The sequence below is a fragment of the Aulostomus chinensis genome, chromosome 5, assembly GCF_037954235.1.
Source record: "Aulostomus chinensis isolate RoL2024-O1b breed Wild chromosome 5, RoL_Achi_v1.0, whole genome shotgun sequence".
Taxonomy (NCBI): Eukaryota; Metazoa; Chordata; class Actinopteri; order Syngnathiformes; family Aulostomidae; genus Aulostomus; species Aulostomus chinensis.
The window spans coordinates 24,413,393-24,434,346 of record NC_141324.1 but is presented as its reverse complement, the minus strand read 5'-3'; the positions used below and the strand labels follow the sequence as shown (position 1 = coordinate 24,434,346).

General features: G+C 41.6%; 2 protein-coding genes across 5 annotated transcripts; one reads left to right on the top strand and one right to left on the bottom strand.

Moving 5' to 3' along the window:
* Nucleotides 1–508: 508 nt before the first annotated feature.
* rgs20 (regulator of G protein signaling 20) lies at nucleotides 509–13,023 on the top strand. Of its 4 annotated transcripts, none has more exons than XM_086204091.1 (6): nucleotides 509–604; nucleotides 756–1,051; nucleotides 8,236–8,402; nucleotides 9,018–9,092; nucleotides 9,185–9,419; nucleotides 10,047–13,023. In XM_086204091.1, the coding sequence occupies exons 2-6, from the start codon at nucleotides 863–865 to the stop codon at nucleotides 10,233–10,235; spliced, it is 855 nt and encodes a 284-aa protein (XP_086060217.1). In that variant the 5' UTR covers nucleotides 509–604; nucleotides 756–862; the 3' UTR covers nucleotides 10,236–13,023. The 4 variants fall into 4 exon arrangements, with proteins under 4 accessions (XP_086060217.1, XP_086060219.1, XP_086060218.1 ...); XM_086204093.1 differs by lacking the exon at nucleotides 509–604 and having other exon boundaries at nucleotides 668–1,051; nucleotides 10,047–10,236; nucleotides 10,353–13,023; XM_086204092.1 differs by lacking the exon at nucleotides 509–604 and having other exon boundaries at nucleotides 668–1,051; nucleotides 10,047–10,236; nucleotides 10,348–13,023.
* A 120-nt stretch (nucleotides 13,024–13,143) lies between these two features.
* Nucleotides 13,144–19,490, bottom strand: tcea1 (transcription elongation factor A (SII), 1). Its single transcript, XM_086205026.1, has 10 exons — nucleotides 19,269–19,490; nucleotides 18,350–18,412; nucleotides 18,158–18,263; nucleotides 17,734–17,833; nucleotides 17,466–17,614; nucleotides 16,731–16,787; nucleotides 16,278–16,432; nucleotides 16,005–16,151; nucleotides 15,812–15,883; nucleotides 13,144–15,193 (listed from the first exon to the last, which is right to left on the bottom strand). Exons 1-10 carry the CDS (start codon nucleotides 19,341–19,343, stop codon nucleotides 15,185–15,187), a joined length of 933 nt encoding a protein of 310 aa, XP_086061152.1. The 5' UTR covers nucleotides 19,344–19,490; the 3' UTR covers nucleotides 13,144–15,184.
* Nucleotides 19,491–20,954: the final 1,464 nt, after the last annotated feature.

Below are 20,954 nucleotides of genomic sequence, written 5' to 3'. Positions count from 1 at the left end.
AATTTTGCTTGTACAATGATTCATAAACTTTACCCCTTTGTCATATTTTTTAATCATCTACTGGCCCAAACAGAGGGAAACCAGAGCTGCTGTGAGATGAAATTTGAAATCTTAAGACTGTCATCGTTGCCTGCCCTTGAAAAAGAGCACAAATACCCCCTAAAAAACAAAGAGAACCTTGGAGAGAAAGGTGGAATGTGGGAGGGTTGTGGAAGTGAACATCCTGACGGTCAAGAAAATTAAAGTATGTCTTGTGAGTATGAGCCAATCAGTTACAATCAGCCTTGTTATCAGCAGACAGTGTGGTTGTGTGAGGGGGGTTGATTGCTCGCTCTGAAGAGCTTTGATCAGTGGTTTCTAATGAGCGACCGAGCCACGTTACTAGCGTAAGTATTGTGTACATTAATGGTGTTACATGGACAGTGTGGCCATATGTTTCCTCTAAAAAAAAAAAATCAATTTCCTGATGTGTTTTAATCCACAGTTGCTTTCGGGAATCTATCAAGCAGCAAACACAGCCTCAACCCGCGTCTGTCACCCAGTGCTCCTCTCTGTCCATCTCACTCAGACTCTCAGACCTCCTGGCTTAATCTGGCCTAAGCTGGTGAGACGCAGTAAAGCATAGAGGAATCAGGATTGCATCCAGCAGGAACATTGTGCTAATCCCCTTCTGCCCTCTCCTTTGTAAACACTCCTGTCTTCGTCAGGGTCACTGATGCTTTTTGTCCTCTTCTCTCTGTCAAAATGTGACTAAGAACAGACACCCAGAAAAAGGACGACGCAAGGAGTGTGGATTCCTTTATGATCTCAAAGAGACTTGGCATTGAGGCTCACGTGGCGAGTGAGGCCTCATGGTCAGACCATGCCATGTGCTAGAGCGTTGAAGCAGTGGGAGATCAGGCCCACGTCTGCTCTGTGGGGGATCAGACACACCCGGGCCCTGATGTGGCAGCGGATACGGGGACTGGCCCGGACCTGCCGGCATGGTGTGGGATACCCGGTGAACTACAATGACCCAGACCGGGAGGAGCAGGAGATGGTGTGCCTTGAGGTATGGACACCTTACTGCCTCTTCCTAATCAGCATTAAAATATCATAACAATCTCCCTATTAATGGATTTTACTATTATAGTTCCATGTCGAGTGACAAGAAACAGAAAACCTAAATTAAATGATCTTTTCCTGTAAAATTATTAGATTTTTCTAAGAGCAAATATTGTTTATACTTTTAGAACTACAACGCATTGTTGATTATATGAAGCTGCTCTACAGAAAAGGTCATAATAACAATCTGTGTTGAAAGCATCCTGATAATTGGGTTAATTTTCAGCCGAATCAAGGTTTAGAGTAGCCACATATATATAAAACCTCTTTGAGATTATATTCATGTCTAATTTATAAACCTCCGCAGTCAATCAACATCCGTTGTACTGTCTTTTGTTGCTGTTGTTGCTGTTAATATCGTTCCAGTCTGTGTCAGTGGCTGTTGCCCGTTTCCTGCCAAACCTCTATTTAGGGAAATACTTCTCATCTGAACGAGGCTTAAGAAGATTAAAAGAGGAAGATGGCGTGTCTTAAAATAGTGCGATACAAGCCATAGACAATTTGAACAATTTTGCAGTCACAAAGCCAAAAATAGAGTATAGTCTTTTCATTAGAAACAACTAATGACGTTCCAAAATATACTGTAGCCTCTCAGTCATCGTAATTCTATTTGGTGTTTGGAAGCAGCAGCATTCCCGGTAAATGGATAAAGATTTCTGTTGACTTCCTGTAGTAAGGATGATACTATTCAGGGATTGTTGAAGAGTATAAAAGAAAACAGGCGGTGCTTTCGGAAGTGAGTGGGAGGAAGGGATGCAGGTCACTGATAAATACAATGCACACATTTGGTTGCCGCTGTCAATTACATACATACCATTAATGTGGTGCTTATACAAATAATACAAGAGGGCTGGACTGTGGCCATGTTATCAGCTGTAAATTGGCCTTTTTTTAAATGTAGAGCAAATATTTGTGGCCATCAGGAATTAAAATTGAGCTTTGTTTTGTTTTGTTTTAAATATTTTTTCACAGCAGATTATTTTCCCAGTCATAAATGTAGGTGTGATTAACAAGATTATTAATGTCTCAGTATCAGTCGTGTCCCAGTGAGGTGAGGTGAGGTGAGCCAGTATGCATAACACCAATCTCTTGAACTGGTTCATCTAAGTGTAATTAAAGCATACATACTGTCATAATTAACTTGCACTTCTTCTGCTGTAACTGCTGCATAAAGTATTTCATTTCTAAACATTTAAGATTGTCACTGATCATGCAGTTGTTATTCTCTGGCACCAATTACTTGCTGTCTTATTTATTTCTTAATTAAGTATTTATGCTCTGTTAGACAGTTCACTCCAGGGAGTTAATAGGAAACAAAGAAACAGCCAGACTTGATCTTGGGACATGCTTAGCGTCTGAGCCCCCAGGGGTTCTTAAAGTGGGGTCCAAGGAGCGCCGGGGGTCCTTGAGGATCTTCCAGGGGGTCCACAGCAAAATGAGGAGTAATTAAATTTTATTGCCATTTAAATGTTGCATTAAAAAGCATTTAACCACAGGAGATCTGACCTAGCATCACAGATGACCTCAAAAATATGTAATCTATATATAATCAAGATTAAAATCCCCTCTTCTTTTTGTGCGCGTATGTGCCGTAATTTTTGGCACCACAGTTCCCTTCACTCCTCACATCTTCTCCACCTTCTCTTTCGGTCCTAAAGCTTCTCTTGTTCCTTCTTCTAGCTGTTTCTGTCTCTTGGGGTCGCTACATCCGTCACCACGACTTTCTGCTGTTGTTTGTCGATCAACAAGATGCTCGGTTCATTACCCATCACCAGTTCGTCTGTCTGGATCCAAAATTCCCACAGCATCTTAGCCCGGTTGTTCTCCACCACCTCAGGAGGGGTCTTCCATTCTGACCCTGGGACCCCCAAACTTAGTGTAGATGTTTCTGTGCACTATACCAGCCACGTGGTATATATATATATATATATATACATACACAGTATATATATACATAGTTTGTCTATATATCTTTATAGTTTGTCAGTCAGTTGGATGTAACTGCACATAGCAGGTTTAAGTCCACCTTTGTCTGTTATCCACAGATTTTCGCCCATATTCTAGTCCACCAGATGTGCTGCAGGATACATTTGAGTTTTAACTTAAAACTGTGCATACAGCCTATAACGCTGGCTGTAGAATAGCCTGTGTGAAGGTCACGTTCACGTTGTTAGGTCATGTGATTGATCACATTCTACCCTCTGGGTCAGAGATGGACACATTCGTATGTCCATGCGCTGTTGTTCAGCCACATGTCTTCCATTCTTTACTTTGTTTCTCATATTCAGGTAAATTATAATGAAAGTAACCTGTGCAATAAAGGTCAACTATTCACGCAATCCCTTTATTGTTCCAATTGTAGATTTATGTCCTTTTTGACTCAGTTGAAATAGCTCTTGTTATCCTGGGGTTCAGCCATAAATGCAGAAGTGATCACCATAATGACCTTTCAGAGTCCCTTTAATGAGTAAAACAACATAAGGTCTTGCTCCCCTCTGAGGCTTCAGATGGGCATCACGCGTCTTTAATGTTTTAAGAAGAGAGATATGAGAGCAACGTGCAGAGGTGATTGAAATTATACACAGAAACACACACAGTGGCAGCAATCAGACCCCAGAATGAGTTATGCTATTATTGCAAGAATAATAACAACTTCTTGCAACATTTCTAATAATTACATTTAAGAAAAGACAGAATCACTGCGGGGTACAGTGATATTAGTGAGCCTGCCGTAATTTTCTTTACCTTTTACAACATCTGTATGTCGACCTGTTGCGTTACGTTGATAATGTGAGGTTCAGACAAAAAGACAAAAAGAACAGAGGATTGTTGTGCATCTTGCTTCAAAGGATTAAACACTGATAAGTGGAGTTTACATTACAAACAGCAACACGATGAATAAAAGACCAAAACAGTAAGACAGGAAATCAAAATGAGCTTAATAGAAATGGTGCCGCTGTATCCTTGCTGCCATCTTTGTTGCTGTGACTGGGACAGCTAAGGCAGCATATTATCGACTCATCTTCACCTTCAAAATGCTCACAGATGCCATGCATAATCTCTTGAGGTGTTATGCTGGGAGCCACACTTCCTCTCTGCTGCCTCTCCCTGTCTGCAATGTTGAGCTTCAGAGATTGAATCTGGAGTTAAATCTCTCTTCCCTAAACCTTCCCAATGCTTTGAATCCCCCGTAATCACACACTGAAGACTTTATTCATCTTTTCAGGCAGTTCCATCATTCCTCCCATCCGTGTGACCTTGTGCTACCCCCACCCACTCCTCCACTTGGCATTGTGCCCCTGGAGGGAAAAGTCTGTGTGCTCATGAAATCACAACCATATTAAGTATTATTCGTCACTTGCATGTGCATATTGTGTGTGTGTGTGTGTGTGTGTGTGTGTGTGTGTGTGTGTGTGTGTGTGTGTGTGCGTGCGTATCAATCTCATATGGCTATTTGTGGGTCTATATTGCATAACATGAACACAGGGGAAGGTGTTAAATGAAGTGTTGTTGAGAAAGTCACATGTTCATGTCTCTGGGGGGGGGGGGGGTGTGTGTGCAGGGTCTGCCCCAGTTAAGCACAATTACAACGTATATAACCTTGACAGCAGAAATGTTTCATTTCCACTTTGACATGATAAAACAACAGATCAACACCATATCCTGAGCAGGCTGTATCACGGGACAGTGAAATTCCTGTGTAGATATGAAGGATTTCTTTACTCTGCAGCATTTATGACAGCACAGTCGGACTTTCAGAATTAATCTTTCTGCTGTTAGAGTGCACCTCTGAGGCCCTGACAGGCAACATTACAAATGGAGTAAATGAAATAGGCAGTGATGAGTTAAAATACACTATTTTATTTTGTGGAACAGGCAGCTAGTGAGTGCCATCTGGTGTTTGCAGATAGCAAGACAAGCCGTGCACTGCGGAGTAAAGTATTAATCATGTTCAGAGTTTACACTGGAAAAGTGAGAATGTACATTCATCTATCTCTGCTTAGCATTAACTAACCAAACCAGCCAATCAGTAACCTGGGTAAGCATGTTAAGTAAGACTTTACCAAAACAGTGTCTATTGCCTTTCAAGCATTCATGAATGAGTTGCAATTAAGAGCTCACAAAGACATGTTTTCTCCCCTTGTGTGACTTCAGAAGGCAGACAGAGCCAGCCACATATGTAGCTTTAAGCTAATGGCTAAGAATGTTCACTATCAAGTGCATCATCCAGTATAATCTATGTCCTCTTTATCCACTTTGACGTCACCTAGAAATAAACAAATTCTAAGACTTCCAGTCAGTTGCCATTAATTTCAGGCTAAATATATGTGGCTGGCTCTTTCTGCATTCTGGAGTCACATAAAGGTAATGCAGGAAGGAAAAAAATATCTTTGTAAGCTCCAGACACCTTTTTTGATGACTTGATAGGCAAAATACACTTGTAGGGAGGGAAATAATCAAACTTAGGCTTATCAAAAAAGAACATTTCTGGCAAATTGCTCAAAGTAATGCTCAGACAGTGTGAAGCTTAAACACAGACATACCTCCCTCTTCACACACGCTATGATGCTAAAGTCCCAGTTGCCTTCAGATGGCAGTATTGTCCTCTACATCATCACTGCTTGCAGGCCGGAACTCTAGATTTCACACACACACACACACACACACACACACACACACACACACACACACACACACACACACACACACACACACACACACACACACACTCTTACTGGACACCACCGTGACAGTTAAACTCTACTGACTAGATGTGTATAGCTTTAGTTGACTAGTAGTTAAACAGTTAGTAGTTGATGGAAACAATCTGCATAAAGTGAATTTGCTTGCAGCATCCTTGCTTAGCCTTGCCAAACTAAGTTTGTTCAGGGCTCTAAATAAACAAACTCACAGACGGATTTTGTATCCAGTGAAAGACCACAGCCCTACAATTCCCCTAAATGAGAGTTGCTGGCTCATACTGGAAGCTGGTCTTAATATTTTATTTTTTTTCTGGAATTCATAGAAATAGGATGGATATCAGTAACACCCACTGCACCACAGACTACTCTTCAAAATGACAATTAAAAAAAAAATCTATTATCCTCATGGATGGGGGATTATTGCAGGAGTGATGCATTTCGCTCAATATTATAACTCTTGATTTTAATGCATTGGCTGATCCCATTTGATATATATATATATATATATATATATATATATATATATATATATATATATAATTATATTATATTACTAAATGGAAACCAGTTTGATGCTGTATCCTGGTTCAGCACCATAGACAGCGACTTTCCCCGTCCAAAATCCTGACTTTTCAGTCTCATATCGGCCATTATTTTTGTTTTTTTGTTGTTGACATTTTTAAATATCAACGTTGTGAGAACTGAATGGACACGTACGCGTTTTTCCCTCCCCCGGTGCGGATGTTGTTTAGCTTCACTTGTCCCCTCTCTATCATAAACTAATGATCCCGTAATGCAGCCATCTTTGATTGAGCCAGTCTGTTTCTAGAGTCGCGCTACTGAGCGGACCTGTGCCATACTGTCGAGCTTTACGCTCTTCACTGGGATACTACGAGTTTGAGAGAAGACGCATGCGTAGTGACTTGAGGCAGCCGGTCAGAAAAAAAAGAGCCTTATGTGCCATCGGATGTAATCAAGGCGAATAATTACCTCTTCTCGCTGTGCATACATGGTGAAATTGTAAGTACTGTTAGCGATCCGGTGTGTGGTTGCATTTTGTTTGAGGCCGTTTCCTGACGTTTGTATGTAGCATGTCACTGTCTTGCTGTACAGCGGGCTTTTAACAGATCTAGGCAGTGTCTTCTCGGTGGTTGTCCAGGGCGATGAAGCTCTACGCTTCTTCATCTTTCCATTGATGTGATGTGCGAGTTGCTAGTGCAACGTTTTGTTTTTTTTTCTTCCGCGAGTTAAACCAGCCGGGAGCCGTCAATTCTTGTCTTGTGCTGTAGTTCGACTGAAGAATGGTTTTATTTTCTGTTACTCTGATTTATCATTTGAATGGATACGACCACCCCCACCCCCCATTTCATCGTCTGTCGCTGTTGAGTCAAGCCACCGCAATTGCCTTGAAGCACCCGACACCTAACGCGTAAAATATGCCATTTGGCAAGAAGCAAAGGATCTGCAGCTCCGGATCCATTTTAGAAATGGCCAAATGGTTTAGTATTCGCTGCGATAGAACGATGTTGCGGGTATAGATTGGCAAGATGCGCCTTTGCCCCCTCCCCTCCCATGTAGCAATTCTGACATTTTTTCTTCTTCTTCTTGTGTCAGGTAGTAGCCAGATGATGTGTTAGAAGCGACAGCTTTGTTACATAAATGATCTGACAGGATTTGTTAGTGTCTGACCTGGTGATGACACGTTTGTCGGAATCAGACAAGAAGTCACCCAGTGAGCCTGTCTGTAGGCCTGCAGACCTTCACTGGGATTCTCAGGGATGTTAAAACTATAATAGCCAGATATAACACTCATTCATGTCTAAACATGCCAGCAATCTGGTGCTCCGCTCTAAATCCTGGGTGAGTCATGCAAGTATTGTTTATTAGTGTTTTCAATGGTTGCTTGACATTGATCATTGCAAATCCTTTAACACCCGAGCTCGTTCTGACTTCAAAATTTGGATTACCGAGCCCGATCCATATTTTTCACACACATGCATGCAAGAGTGTAAAAGGGAAGGTGTAGTCATTTTGAGGTGAGAGACTGAAATGTGCTCAGTGGCTGTATATATGGCAACGACATCAACAACAACAACAAAAAGACATTTCCATCATTTTCCCCTGAAAGCATTCCTTTACAGTGTGACCTCTGGACATGCTAGCACATGTTCTGGTCAGAGAGCATCATGGCGGCTTTACCTCCTGTGCATAAAACAAACATATTGGTGGTAACTGGTGAGTGTAAATTCATTAAATTGAATCCATCATCTTTATCACAGTGGAAGGGATGTAAGTGATGTTAAAAATCGATTCAGGTTTCTCCACTGGCAAAGAGATTTTGTTACCTGAAGCATCCTTTCATGCCAAAATATCAGTCAATAATGTTCTGGAATACAAACTAAGAGCTTCCCTCTCTCCTCTGCTCTAGCCCATGGGATCAGAGCCGATGGAGATGCGAAAGAGGCAGATGTCGGTGCAGCAGGAGTCGGCAGCGGGGGGAACTGCACCGGCCCAGCAGGGCCAGCCGGGCCAAGCCAACCCACGGGGCTCAAATGCATGTTGCTTCTGCTGGTGCTGCTGCTGTAGCTGCTCCTGGTAGGTCCTCCCTGCCGAGGAGCTCGCTCACTGTGTATAGCGTGGCTGACATTCTTACACACGCAGGACAGCACAGCCTGAGCTCCTGTGTCTTAACAGCACGCAGCAGCTTGTGTCCTTTTGCATGTAATCCATGCACATTTTTCTCGTCCAGCAGCCCCATTATAATGTAAAACATGCTTGAACATCATCTAATTGGTGTGAATGCATCTGCCAGGCAGCAGGACCAGTGGTGGTGTCGGGTGTATTTTGTGTATGCGTGTATACAGAGTCTGCATAGACTGAAGTTTTCATCATACTCTCTAATTTCTGATAAATATGTACAGTAAGGTGACTCATATAGTCATTAATTATTACGGTGGAATTCGGATGTGCATTTCATTATCAGCTGAACAAGCTCAGCATCAAGACTTTTACTTGCAGTAGAAATTTGTGGCGCCGTACTCGTGTAAGGAAAGTGTCATGCCACTGCAAAGACATTACAGCCTGAAAATGGTCTTCAATCATCAATAATCATAATTTGATCGTTTTAGAAGATGAAAAAGATTGTGATTATGCATGAAATATTTCTGCTCTGTTGTGGCTGCAATGTTTAAGCGTCTCTCCCACGATTAGGAACGAAGACAGGGATGATAGGAAGCGAAAGGCATCCTATGACGTTAAGGAAGGGACCGCAGACTGTGAAGACTGGTCAGTTGTTACCACAGCGCAAAAGTAACCCATTTATTTGTTATTGTTGATCACTGCCGGAATCAGCCCAGTGTTCCCCATGCTCTCCGCAGTCCTAAGCCCACACTGGAGGAGGTGCGCTCATGGGGGCAATCATTCGACAAGCTGATGTGTTGCCCGGCGGGTAGGAACTCCTTCCGACAGTTTCTTCGCACTGAATTCAGCGAGGAAAACATGCTCTTCTGGCTAGCCTGCGAGGAGTTCAGCAAGGAGAACAATAAGAGCGCGATAGAGGAGAAGGCTCGGGTCATCTATGAAGACTACATCTCCATTCTCTCACCTAAAGAGGTCTCACAGTGATTTCATTGTTCTGTTACAACAGAGGGGTGCAGGAGCGAGTTGTAAAACGCTAAATGATGTCAGAACTGTCGACCGTCCAATTCCCTCGCCTCAAAGTCAGTATTTGGTTGTTGTTGTTTTTTTAAATGGATTTTCTGTTACGGGAGTTGTGTGGCTGCCGCCAGCGTAACCACGTTCCTCCCATGGCATGAGATACATTAGTCAATACCACACTTTTAATGTGTCTTACAAGATGCTGAAGAAGTGGTTAAACGAAACTGAGGAGTTTGCTGCAAATAATAAATGCCATCCCAGAACTGAAAAAAGACAAAGCAACTCGTGAGAGAGCCATGCATTCGTGGCAACATCAGCTTTGTTCTTGTAGCCACTGCATTCATGCCTGAAAATACTAAAAGCAGAGTTCATTTGTGAAGATCGTCTCAAAATTAAGTTCAGGGCAAAGGTTCTTATTTTGCGCAACAACCTACATCAAATATAAAACTCTCACTGGCGTTTAGACGAGGGAACCAATAGCGACGGTGGGCTGACCGAAATACACACAAATAGTTCTCACAATGTCAAGGTATATCTGTGTGAAAATGTGTTCTTCCTAATTCCCCTGTTCTCCACACTCAGGTGAGCCTTGATTCACGTGTGCGGGAGGCCATCAACAGGAACATGCAGGAACCCACCTCTCACACGTTTGACGACGCCCAGCTGCAGATCTATACGCTCATGCAAAGAGACTCGTACCCCCGCTACATGAACTCCCCAGCCTACAAAAACCTGCTCAACACTCTGTCAGAGCAGTCCCCCGAATCTTAGGGTGGTGATGACCTGTGATCTTTTAACTCTCTCTGTCTGCCCCCCCCCCCCCCATCCCCATCCCCATCCCCATCCCCACCCTGTTTTTTAAACATTTTCTTTGTATGTTCAGTGCAGGATTACATGAACCGGGCCTCGGGCCTGGCCCCTCCCAGGAATCTCAGCGCTATTGTGATCTGCACCTGACCGAAGACACTCAGGTCTCAAAATCTCCCGAGGGCTCGACATCACAAGTACTGCTACAGATCGACATAGCAAAACACTCCAAAGGAATATGAATACATTTTTTTTTCTGTTTGTTTCTTTCTTTTGATAGAAATAATCTATTTTATTTGTGTTCAGAGTTTTTTATGGTCCGTTGTTTTTTTTGTATGGTCATGGGTGGGGGGGGGGGGATTATTCCTACTGTAGACTATATATATTTATGAGTTTGTAAATAGTAAAAATGGAATTGTGGGTATTTTATGTGGAAACGCCTGGTTCTATTTACTGCGTATGAAAATCAAAGCTCAAGTCAATGGCTACATGTTAGCTCTACTTGCAGGCAGCTTTGTGGGGTACTGTATGATTTGATCTTGTTTTCACCGTTTTGTTACCTAACCTCACACTTTGGTACTTGTGACACTGACTTGGCAACTCCAGTTCACGTAGACATTGTGCACGACCGTGTGGTTATCTGTGATGAGAAAGTGGCAATAGCTCTTGACACAATGTGCAATTTGTTTCCTTAAGAAACTCCAATCATCGAAGGAAGTGGTAGTTTAACTGTCTTACTCTCACAGAAGTTTGCCTATTTTAGACTTTTTTTTTTTTAATTGAAAATTTAGGTATAGCTGTTACGAGGAGGTGGCACGGTGGTGCAGTGGTCAGCACTGTCGCCTCACAGCAAGAAGGTTGCGGGTTCGAACCCCGGCTCCAGCACAGGATCTCTCTGTGTGAGTCTCCATGTTCTCCCTGTTCCTGCGTGGGTTCTCTCTGGTACTCCGGCTTCCTCCCACAGTCCAAAGACATCAAGAGAGGACGAGGCTGATTGATACTCTAAATTGACCGTAGGTGTGACTGTGAGTGTGAATGGTTGTCTGTCTCTATGTGTTGGCCCTGTGATGGACTGGCGACCTGTCCAGGGTGAACCCCGCCTCTCGCCCAAAGGCTGCTGGGATAGGCTCCAGCCCCCCGTGACCCTCAACAGGATTAGCGGTAGAAAATGGATGGATGGTATTACTAGGATGACACATGCTATTCTATTCATCAATATAACATTTTTTATTTATTTTTATCTATTTCAAATACAAAAGCAGCACATAAAAATTTTATTTCAGTACTAATATAAATTCAACTATAGGTCACCGTCAAAAATGTACCAAACGAACATTCCACTATTGCACTTGGGGGGTTAGCGACTTATCTTGAAACTGCTACAACTCAAGATATATTTTGGCCCGCTTTAGTAAAGGTTATCGCACAGAAGTTATGGATCAGCTTAAACCTATATCACAGTAGTTAGTGAGTATTACAGATTTCAAAAGATTCTATTTCCTCTGGACAGCTACTGTAGAGCTTCTCCATGTTATGCTATGCTAAGCTATGACCCACTCGCTACGACTTCAGAATTACCATACAAATTTTATTGTGGAATTTTCCTCTCACTGAACCCTCTGCTTGAAACGGAGCTAGCAAATTTCCCTAAATATCAAACTATCGCTTCCATTATTCTTTTTATGTTAAACGGTTTGCTTTTATCCAATTTCAAAGAGCAGTTTCTTTCTTTATTTTTTCAAGAAATAAGGAAATTATATGGTCTTTCTATGTATTTTTTTGAGAAATACTACAAAGTATATAATTATAGACTATTATCTAGAACTGCACAAAAAAGTGATGCCAACATTTGTGATACTGACATTTGTGACAGCATTTTGAGCCAAATATCATTAATCTTTAAACTTAAAAAGGGATTTTCAAAAGGCCATTTGTAAGAAATTGACCGATGATGGAAACTGACAGTTGGGTCTGGCCAGGTTAGCAGCAACACCAAAGCTACCATGTAAACTGTCTTCATCTGTTTATTGAGTGTTTCCATTGACTAAAATTGGAGTTGCCAAGTGTTAAATACTTCTATGTATTCTGATAGTTTTAGCTGAATTTCTTTGTTGCCTCACAAATGTGTCACTCAAAGACAAGATCCTCACATGGGGAAGTGCCTTGACATTAAATTTTACGACATCTTTCTCATGGGCAACGTTTGTTTTCAAACTCTTGCCGTAAGGGTGGTTACTGGAGCACAAAGCCAGTTTACTGGATATTGTCCCTTTCATTGGCCAAATTATTGCATGTGTTTCGTCTTGACTCTTTAGTCGTGACCACATCAGTCCATTTTGTTAGCGCTACCAAACAGTATGGTGGAGGGGACGGCGGCAACATTTGTGTTTTTATTTTCTGAGGAGAAAAGTCTATGGATAGGGCTGGTTAATCTGAACTTCTCGCCAACCTTTGAGCTTCAGGGTGGCATTTCTACTTGTCTTAGAGTTATGATGTGCAATTTAAACTGATGGATCCACCGTGCAGATCAACCTCAAACACAATCTAAGCCAATGGTTTGGAGTGATGCCTATAAATATTGTTTCTTTTTCTGTTTATTATATGAAATGTGTTATTTTGCGCTGAGTTTACTGAAGAATACATTTTTAAAAAAACAAACAAATAATGTGAATGTTTACAGTATATGGTTTAGTTTTTTCTGCTACTCTCCAAGAAAATAATGACTTGTGGGCATTTGATTAAGATAAAATAAAGCACAATAATTTTACTGACTCTGGAATGATTTCAACACAAAAATCACACGACACGTGGAAGTTCAAAATATTTGTGGAATTAAAAAGTATTTTAAAAGCTCTTTTCTGTCATGGCAGTACAAATTTCAAAATACAGGTATGACGGTAAACATGAGACAATAACTGTACCTTTATAACAGTGCAAAATTACATTTGTACAAAATTTAATTTTCCATCCAAATATATATATAAAAACAAACAAACATTATTTTGACTGATATTGAAATTGCATGATGCGCAATATTGGATGGAACTGTCATTTTTTGTGGCAGTATTAACATTTTTCTTGGAAAACACGAATCTGGTTGGATTTTTGTACCAAACAAAAAGGTGTTTTCTGTAGAAAATATTTCACCGTGCAGGCCAAATTGCAATTTTAGCGAAATCTTGATAAACTGTTCAACCCTGAACCAGATCGGGTCGATGCAGGCTGATGCAGAACGCAATGTGACCCCGCTGCTGTCTGTGAAGGGTTAAGTATTTGCTCTAGAACACACAAATTGACGAATAGAATCCAAAGGATCAGAATCACATGGCAGGAACTCTGAAGCCACAAGCAAGTCACTCAAGACCTTATCAGACATTTGATCTCGGTACGTTCATCAAGGTTAGTGGTGACATGGGACAACACTCAAACACTCGACACAGTGTTATCCAGTGACTACGCAGAATGTAGAAAACGGCGAACACGAGTGAAACATGACGCCGATGGTTGCGTATCACTGTTTTCACTACATTAGTGGTTCCCAACAAATTTAATTCTAAATGTGTTGTTGAAGACGAGACCTAAAGGGATTGGGTTTTCCTCTCAGAGAGAAAAATTGTTAAAAAAGGAGATAAGGATAAAATAAAAAAAGGAGAGAAGGGAGACATTTTCTCGCCTCGCAAACAATAATGTCAAAAGGTCAGGATTTATTAAAATACCGGTTTGAGAATGAATTACATTCTTTCAGACGTTCAAGTGATTTTTGACAATCAAAACCTGAGCAGTTCCTCCTCAAAACTTGTCAAATTGAAGTCGTTCATCTCAGGTTTCCTGATGTATTGTGTTAAAATACTGCCACACACGGACAAAAACCCAACACCTAATACCTCCAGCCTCACTGTCAGAGCAGAAAACACCTCTGAAGCACAGTTCCTCTCACAGTGAGCTTGACCTCTAAAGTTTCTGTTTGATGTCATCCTCGAGACATGGAGAGATTCCCTCTAGGTGTCCCCAGAAGTACAGCATGAATGTGAGGAGACACTGACCTTGACCTTTGCCAAATTTGAAGAAGTTTGCTGAGGACACGTGGCACAGACTTGAGAATCCCACCGTTATCTTAGTAGCTACTAGATGACGCGTGGGTCTGGCGTCATTCATCAGGATCAGGCTTCAAACGGCCTTGCTCCTCTGCGACTGGTTTGGGTTCAGTTAGCGCGGAGGAAAAGCCGCCACAACAGCTCATTAACATAAAGTGGCTGCACCTGGCAAGTAAAAAAACAAAAAAACAAACAAAAACCAACTAGAGGAAAAGGAGACAATTGAATGTCTTCCCAATCACATTACCCCTCTCTAAAGAGATTATTATGCATACATCAGCATTCAATTTGCTGTGATGAATATTCCAACGATAACAAATGTATACTGAACACACACACACACACACACACCGCCTCCCCTCTCAGATCCCTAATTGCGTTCGTATCGTGGTGTTATAGATTCACATAAGCAGAGGACACACCAGAACAAAGCACTAATGAAAAGCACTTCTTTTTAATCAAATGGATTACACTTTATTGGGAAATTAAATATAGCAATGTTGTGTTGTTGTGAGCGGAAAGCAAAACAACATTGCTTTAAGTGTTAAAACTACATATAAAAAAATGCAGATAAAAGAATGAGACAATACGGATCGCATGTATCTGACAGTGGGAAACAACTAATAACAATCGGGGTTCTTACAATGAGCTCAATCTATGAACATATTTACTCGAACAGTAACCGCAGTGGCGTCCTTAAAAATGGCGTTTTGTGTACCATGTACCACTGAATAAAAAGCTCCAATCTGTTGCGGATCGACAGAATCTGGTCCAGGAATTTTGCTACTTGTCGGAGTGCCAAGGATGATGCCTGCAGATTCAGCAGAACTAGGACACAAAAACCACAAATCAATACGGAGATACAAAAAGTCATGCATAAAATAAAAAAAAACAGAGGCAGCAACAGCCGCATCTCCAAAGTGTTCCAATATAAGATGTGAAGATTTCATTTCTTTGCACACTCAAATTCAAGAACCTCAAAATGTATTACTTGTTTAAATATGTACCCACAGGCAATATAATAATCTTCTCTTGACACTCATTACCACAGATGCATTCATGGATTTGCACTGTTGGCCATCATCCACAAACTGTTTGCTGTCTTTCAGGCAGAAAACAGTTTCTAATCAGTTTCTTGTGTTTTACACTTGCGTGTATCGATGCGGCGCAGAAATACAAGATGGTGTTTCATGTTCTGTGACATGATTGCATAATTCATTCACATTCCTGCTAGCAGAGGGCTAACCAGAAGTAGCTAGCGCTGCTGCTTAAAATGTAGACGTCTGCACGCGCACTGAACAGCAAACAAACTGGCCACATTGTCTTAAGTAGCTGAAAGCACAAACTTCTTGTGTGTAGGAACAACAGACTGAACAGATGGGTGGAGGATAACTGAGCGGGTTGGTGCAGGCTGATGGATTCAGAGAATAAATCGTGCCAACATACCTTCCATCTATTTCCGCATTGATTGCAGAAGACAAACGTGGTCATCGGCTCATCAGCACTGCGAGTTTGAACCTGAGAATGCAGAAAATTGGCTCCATTCCGTCATTTTTTTCCGATCAAACCTATTTTACCATTATCCATGACAGTCTGTGTTGCCATGGTTGAAGTGATGCGTGCGTGGTGCCCCTCTTACCTGTGTGTAGGTGCAGCATTTGCCCTTGCACTTGCCACAGGTGAATAGATCTGTCTGAGTGCCCCCGGTGGTGGCCATCTGATGGTCCCTGACAGCCTCTTTGGTCAAATTCTTCCTCATCTCTTTCAGCTCATCACTGGCCATTTCCTACACAGAGAGACAATTATGATGGTCTTTCAACCAGCGCAGCTGAACCATTTTGTGTTATAAAAAGAGAGATACAGTCCAAAATACGTGGCGGAATTGTATTTATTCTACAAGCGAGCAACACACCTCTGCGGTCATCTTGGCCATGCGCTCGGGGGTTACGCTCCCGCATAGCACAGTCCTCCTTAAATTAGGGTTTTTCATGTCCTTCAGGTTCGAAATTCGGCTCCGCACACGGTTCTTATACTTCATGTCTGTGTTCTTAAACTCTTGAAATATGCGTGACAGTGGGTTAAGGACTTTTGCATTGAATTATTTAAACTACCTAAAACTACACTCATACATAGTTAATAACAAATCCTTCTAAGAAATAGATGCAAGCAGTCTCCAAACTAAGACTGATTTTATTTATTTTGTTAATAGCAGAATATGCTGACGTTGATGTTGTATAACCATTTTCTAGAAATTCGTAGACAACGTAGTTAATTGATCAACTGGAGAAAAAAAAAATCAACACCATTTCAAAAATCACTATTTGTTGCTCTAATGTACATAATGGAAATGTTCAATAAAGGATATATTCCTCAATTTGTGCTCCAAGCTCGTCACAATCAGCACCGATGGCAATGTAATCGTCTGGAAAGAGACAGCAGAGATTGGACAAAAATAATGAACCAATTGTTTAGATGATAAACAGAGGGAGAGTGCAACACACAGTTCTCTGAAAACCATGACGACTGCAGGGAGAAGCCAACGGCACCGCGGTGCGCAAACATGGGTTGAAATAGTAGCAAAATGCTTGCTAAAAACCTTCGCTTTTATTACAAGTTGGTAGACGGCTAAATTGGCTGCATCTAAATAGCAAGATTCTACCTTAACAGCGCTTCATTAAACGTATTCAACCACACACACACACACACACACACACACACGCACACACACACACACACACACACACACACACACACACAATGATGCCATGAAAGGCCCTGAGCAACTCAAGGTTCAGTTAAAGTCAGCTGCACATGTGGGCTTTGAGGCTCCCACGTTTCCTTTCTTCCTTCAAATGCCTCACATTTTCGCTTGTATCCACTTCTGCCTCCTTAAAGACTCTGTTTCTAAGCAGACAGCTACAAAAACATTATCCGGGGCTCAGGCAGTCTATCTCACTGCTAGTATTGACCACGAGACACCATCACGTCATACAAAGTCAATGGGGACAGCGATGAATTGCTTTCTCCTTCAGTGTGGGCAGGGCTTGATTGCACTCTGTGTCATAACATATACAACATCATAACAACAATGACAGATTACCTCCAGTCTGAAGAGCGTTGGCCAGCATCTCTCTACACTTGAGCCTTATGGAGTCCGAGGTGCTGGGGGCTCGGGGAAAGGTGTTGATTAATGTGTTGGATGAAACATCAGCAGGCTCGCTCTTGCTGCTGGAGTTACTGCTGGAGCAGCTACAGAGGCAGAAGGAGAAACTCAAGCACTCATTGAAGCTAAAACAAACATGCAACGCACGATTAAAAAAAAAAAAAAAAGAGCTTCACGACGATGGTTGACGTGGCGTTCTTGATACCTTTCTTCTTTTGCCTCGGGGCTTCCTTGTGAGGGAGAAACAGGTGTCGTTTGCTCTTTCCGTTTCTCATCTGAAGGTCGTTCTCCACCTCCGGGCTCATCTACATTTGGTTTAAATCACGTGAAAAAAAAAAATACCACAAAAGGACGAGGGTGACTTTAACATGATAACAATTGGGTAGACAAGATTTAAATTATTTTTAACAAATTTAAGACATTCACTGACAGCACTTTAAGAAAGTGCAACGGGTCACTTTTGACAGCAGCTGTACCAAGAGCACTGTGATACGAGAAGCAACATTTGGCTAAAATTTCACAAGGCTTTACCAATCGGTTCAATCCAATCATTTGCAAAACCTCAAGACATCCAAAACCTCTTCAGAAACGACACACACATTGGAGTACACTTGAAAAGTAACTATTACCCAAAAGCTTCTTCCATGATTTGATCAAGGACTTGGCTAGAGATGTCACTTCCTCATCTGTGCTCTGCTTGCGGATGGCGTTAACAGACATCCCAATTCTGGTAGACTGTGGAGAGACATGGTGTCAGTGCCTCAAGGGCGAAGGCAGCCTGAGTCAACGGTAGAGCTTCAGGGGGAAGGAGCAAAAGGTACCTGAAGCAGCTCCAGAGTCATGGGGACACTGCGCAGCTCCTTGAGTAGGTCCAAGGCGCCAGACTGAAGATGCAAAGAAAGATGGAGAGAAGCATTTAATAGCAATGTCAGACTGAACTTGTTCATTACTCACTTCCTCAACAGCAAGTTGGATGAATACAAATATAAAGAAAACAACCATAATATCTATTTAACACTTAAATGGACTGAAATCCAGCCAGAAAAAAGAAAAGGACACTGTTCTCCATTTGTTTTCGAGTCAAAATGAAGAGTACATAGTTTGCCGTTCAAATGAATGACTGGGAGAAATGTCTTTGTTTTGACAACAGATATTCTAAGTTCGTCAACCGAGGCTCTATGAAACCGCGACCGAACATTTTCCTCAAGTTTTGACAGCGAAATTAAGCGGCGAATACATTGTCAGATAGTATCAGTCACATTAACTGATAGCTGTCATTTACAGCAACAGAAGCTAGCGGCTACACATACTCGTCATCCATTAACAGTACCTTAGCCTCACATAAAATCCACACCGTTAACTAATCTACACTTTTATTGCCCGTATTATTATGTTGATGAGTTTTGCGAGGCTAACTTCCAGCCACACATGAAACAGTGCCCGAAATCGTAAACAGACGCACAAGCTAGCCATTTACTGCTAGTTGTTTGCAGATAGTAACGTAATAATAACAATAACAGGTACATTAGACATTCAGCGAACACTTAGCCGTGAGTACACTGTATAGCCTTTCTCAATGTTTGGCAAAATAATCTGCACTACTGACATAAAGGTGCAGTATTTTGTTGACGACGGCCAAAGAGGCTAGTCGCATTTTAGCTAAACAGTCGGCAGCTAACCCCATCACAACCCGTTAGCCTGATCGGCGGAGCAAGCATTCATTGTAATCAGGCATCTCACCCCGTTTTTCTTCTGCGCCATTTTATCCATTTTCTTTGCAATTCTAATGATCTCCTCTTCCTCCTTTTTGCCCATGATGACCGACCCAGTGGAATCGAAGAAACGGATGTAAATAAGAAAGAAAAGTCGTGACAAAGACCACGCCACTGAAGTGAAAGCGGCGGCAGCGGCGGCGTCTACTTGGCGGATCCACTCACTGTTCTGTTGAAGACCTAACTAATCGACCTATGGTGAGGGCAAGGAGAGTTAATCGAGACGAAAAACATGAACTAACTCATTGTGCCTTCAAGTCATTGCTTAAATGAGACAAAATTTGAGACCAGGAACAAATATGTGCTACTATATTACTCAATTTTGACATCAATATAAGTTCTGTTAACCTTTCAATAATTCTTGCATCAATTTTGACACTTAAAGGACTTGTCGTTAGATGGCGTCATAGGGCCACTTGTGTCCGACTTGATTATTGACAAGGTTAGTTAACCAAGCAATCGAGAGTAATTAATTTAAAATAGGCGACACACATTTCCTGTCGGCAATTTGCAAATTCATGGCATATCTGTATTGACTAGACGTCCTAAGTTTGCCGTCACAAGTCACGCAATCTGTAAATAAGTAACTGTTGGGGGGAAAAGATGATAAAGGTTGCAACCTGTGTTGTAATTTTACATGCAGTTTCCAGTAAAAATAATAATAAAAAAGAAAGTTTATGGCAGTTGTCAGTTACCAGTGCAGAAATCAGTGCAATTATGCGACACTAAAAGAGATTCGGTGACTCATGACTTTTCATGAGGGCATAGCTGATGATGTGCAGATCAAACCCGTGACCTTTCAATAACAGGATCTAGGCCACAATTATGGCAACCAATATTCCTCATTAGATTTATGAAGCATTGATTGACTTTCTAATTTGGACCACTAATCCAAACAGATCAGCGTGACACCTTACCACCTAATGATTAAAGGTTAGCCAATCAATGCAAGTAGTTTTTGAATAATTTTATTGAATAAAAAAAAAAATGTTCTAGCTGCCTATCAACATGCATGAAATATCCAATGAATAAAAGGTGAAAATAATTTGCCAGTATTCTTTTTTGTTCTTTTTCTTTCCCAGCACTAATGGTAGCCCTCTGATAAAATGAAGCAACCATCACCTGCCATGCTCTTCACGTGCTAGGGGGAAGGTATTAGCAGCTTTTACCTCAGGGCAGTTGATACTGGCACATTGTGTGCCTGCAACTACATAGCTTTCACATCCTGAAGATCATTAGCTTCCGTTAACGGACCGAAATTCAAGCCTACGGCACAGACAAAAGACTGTTAAATGAACTGCATTTGTGTTTCAACAAGTGTTTATGCTGTGGTTTCCATATGACGGCCACGGCTGCTGTAGATCACATCATCTTTTGTTAACAACCATAAGTTGGAATTTCAGCAAACGAAAGTGTCCTGAAATATGACGTTGGGTTTGCATTACCCGCTGTGAGCTACAAGTGCTCTTTAAAGACCTTATTCTGCCTCATGCTGTCAGCAAATGCGCAAAATCTTTAACCTAATCCCTATTAGGCCAAGACTTCTCAAATCTGATTATGCAGGCCGCTCGCAAATTAGAAATAGTCTGAGCCACCTGTGGTATCTGTTTGGAGTGGGGTAGATTTCCTACTGTCTTATCACTTGGGGAGTTCA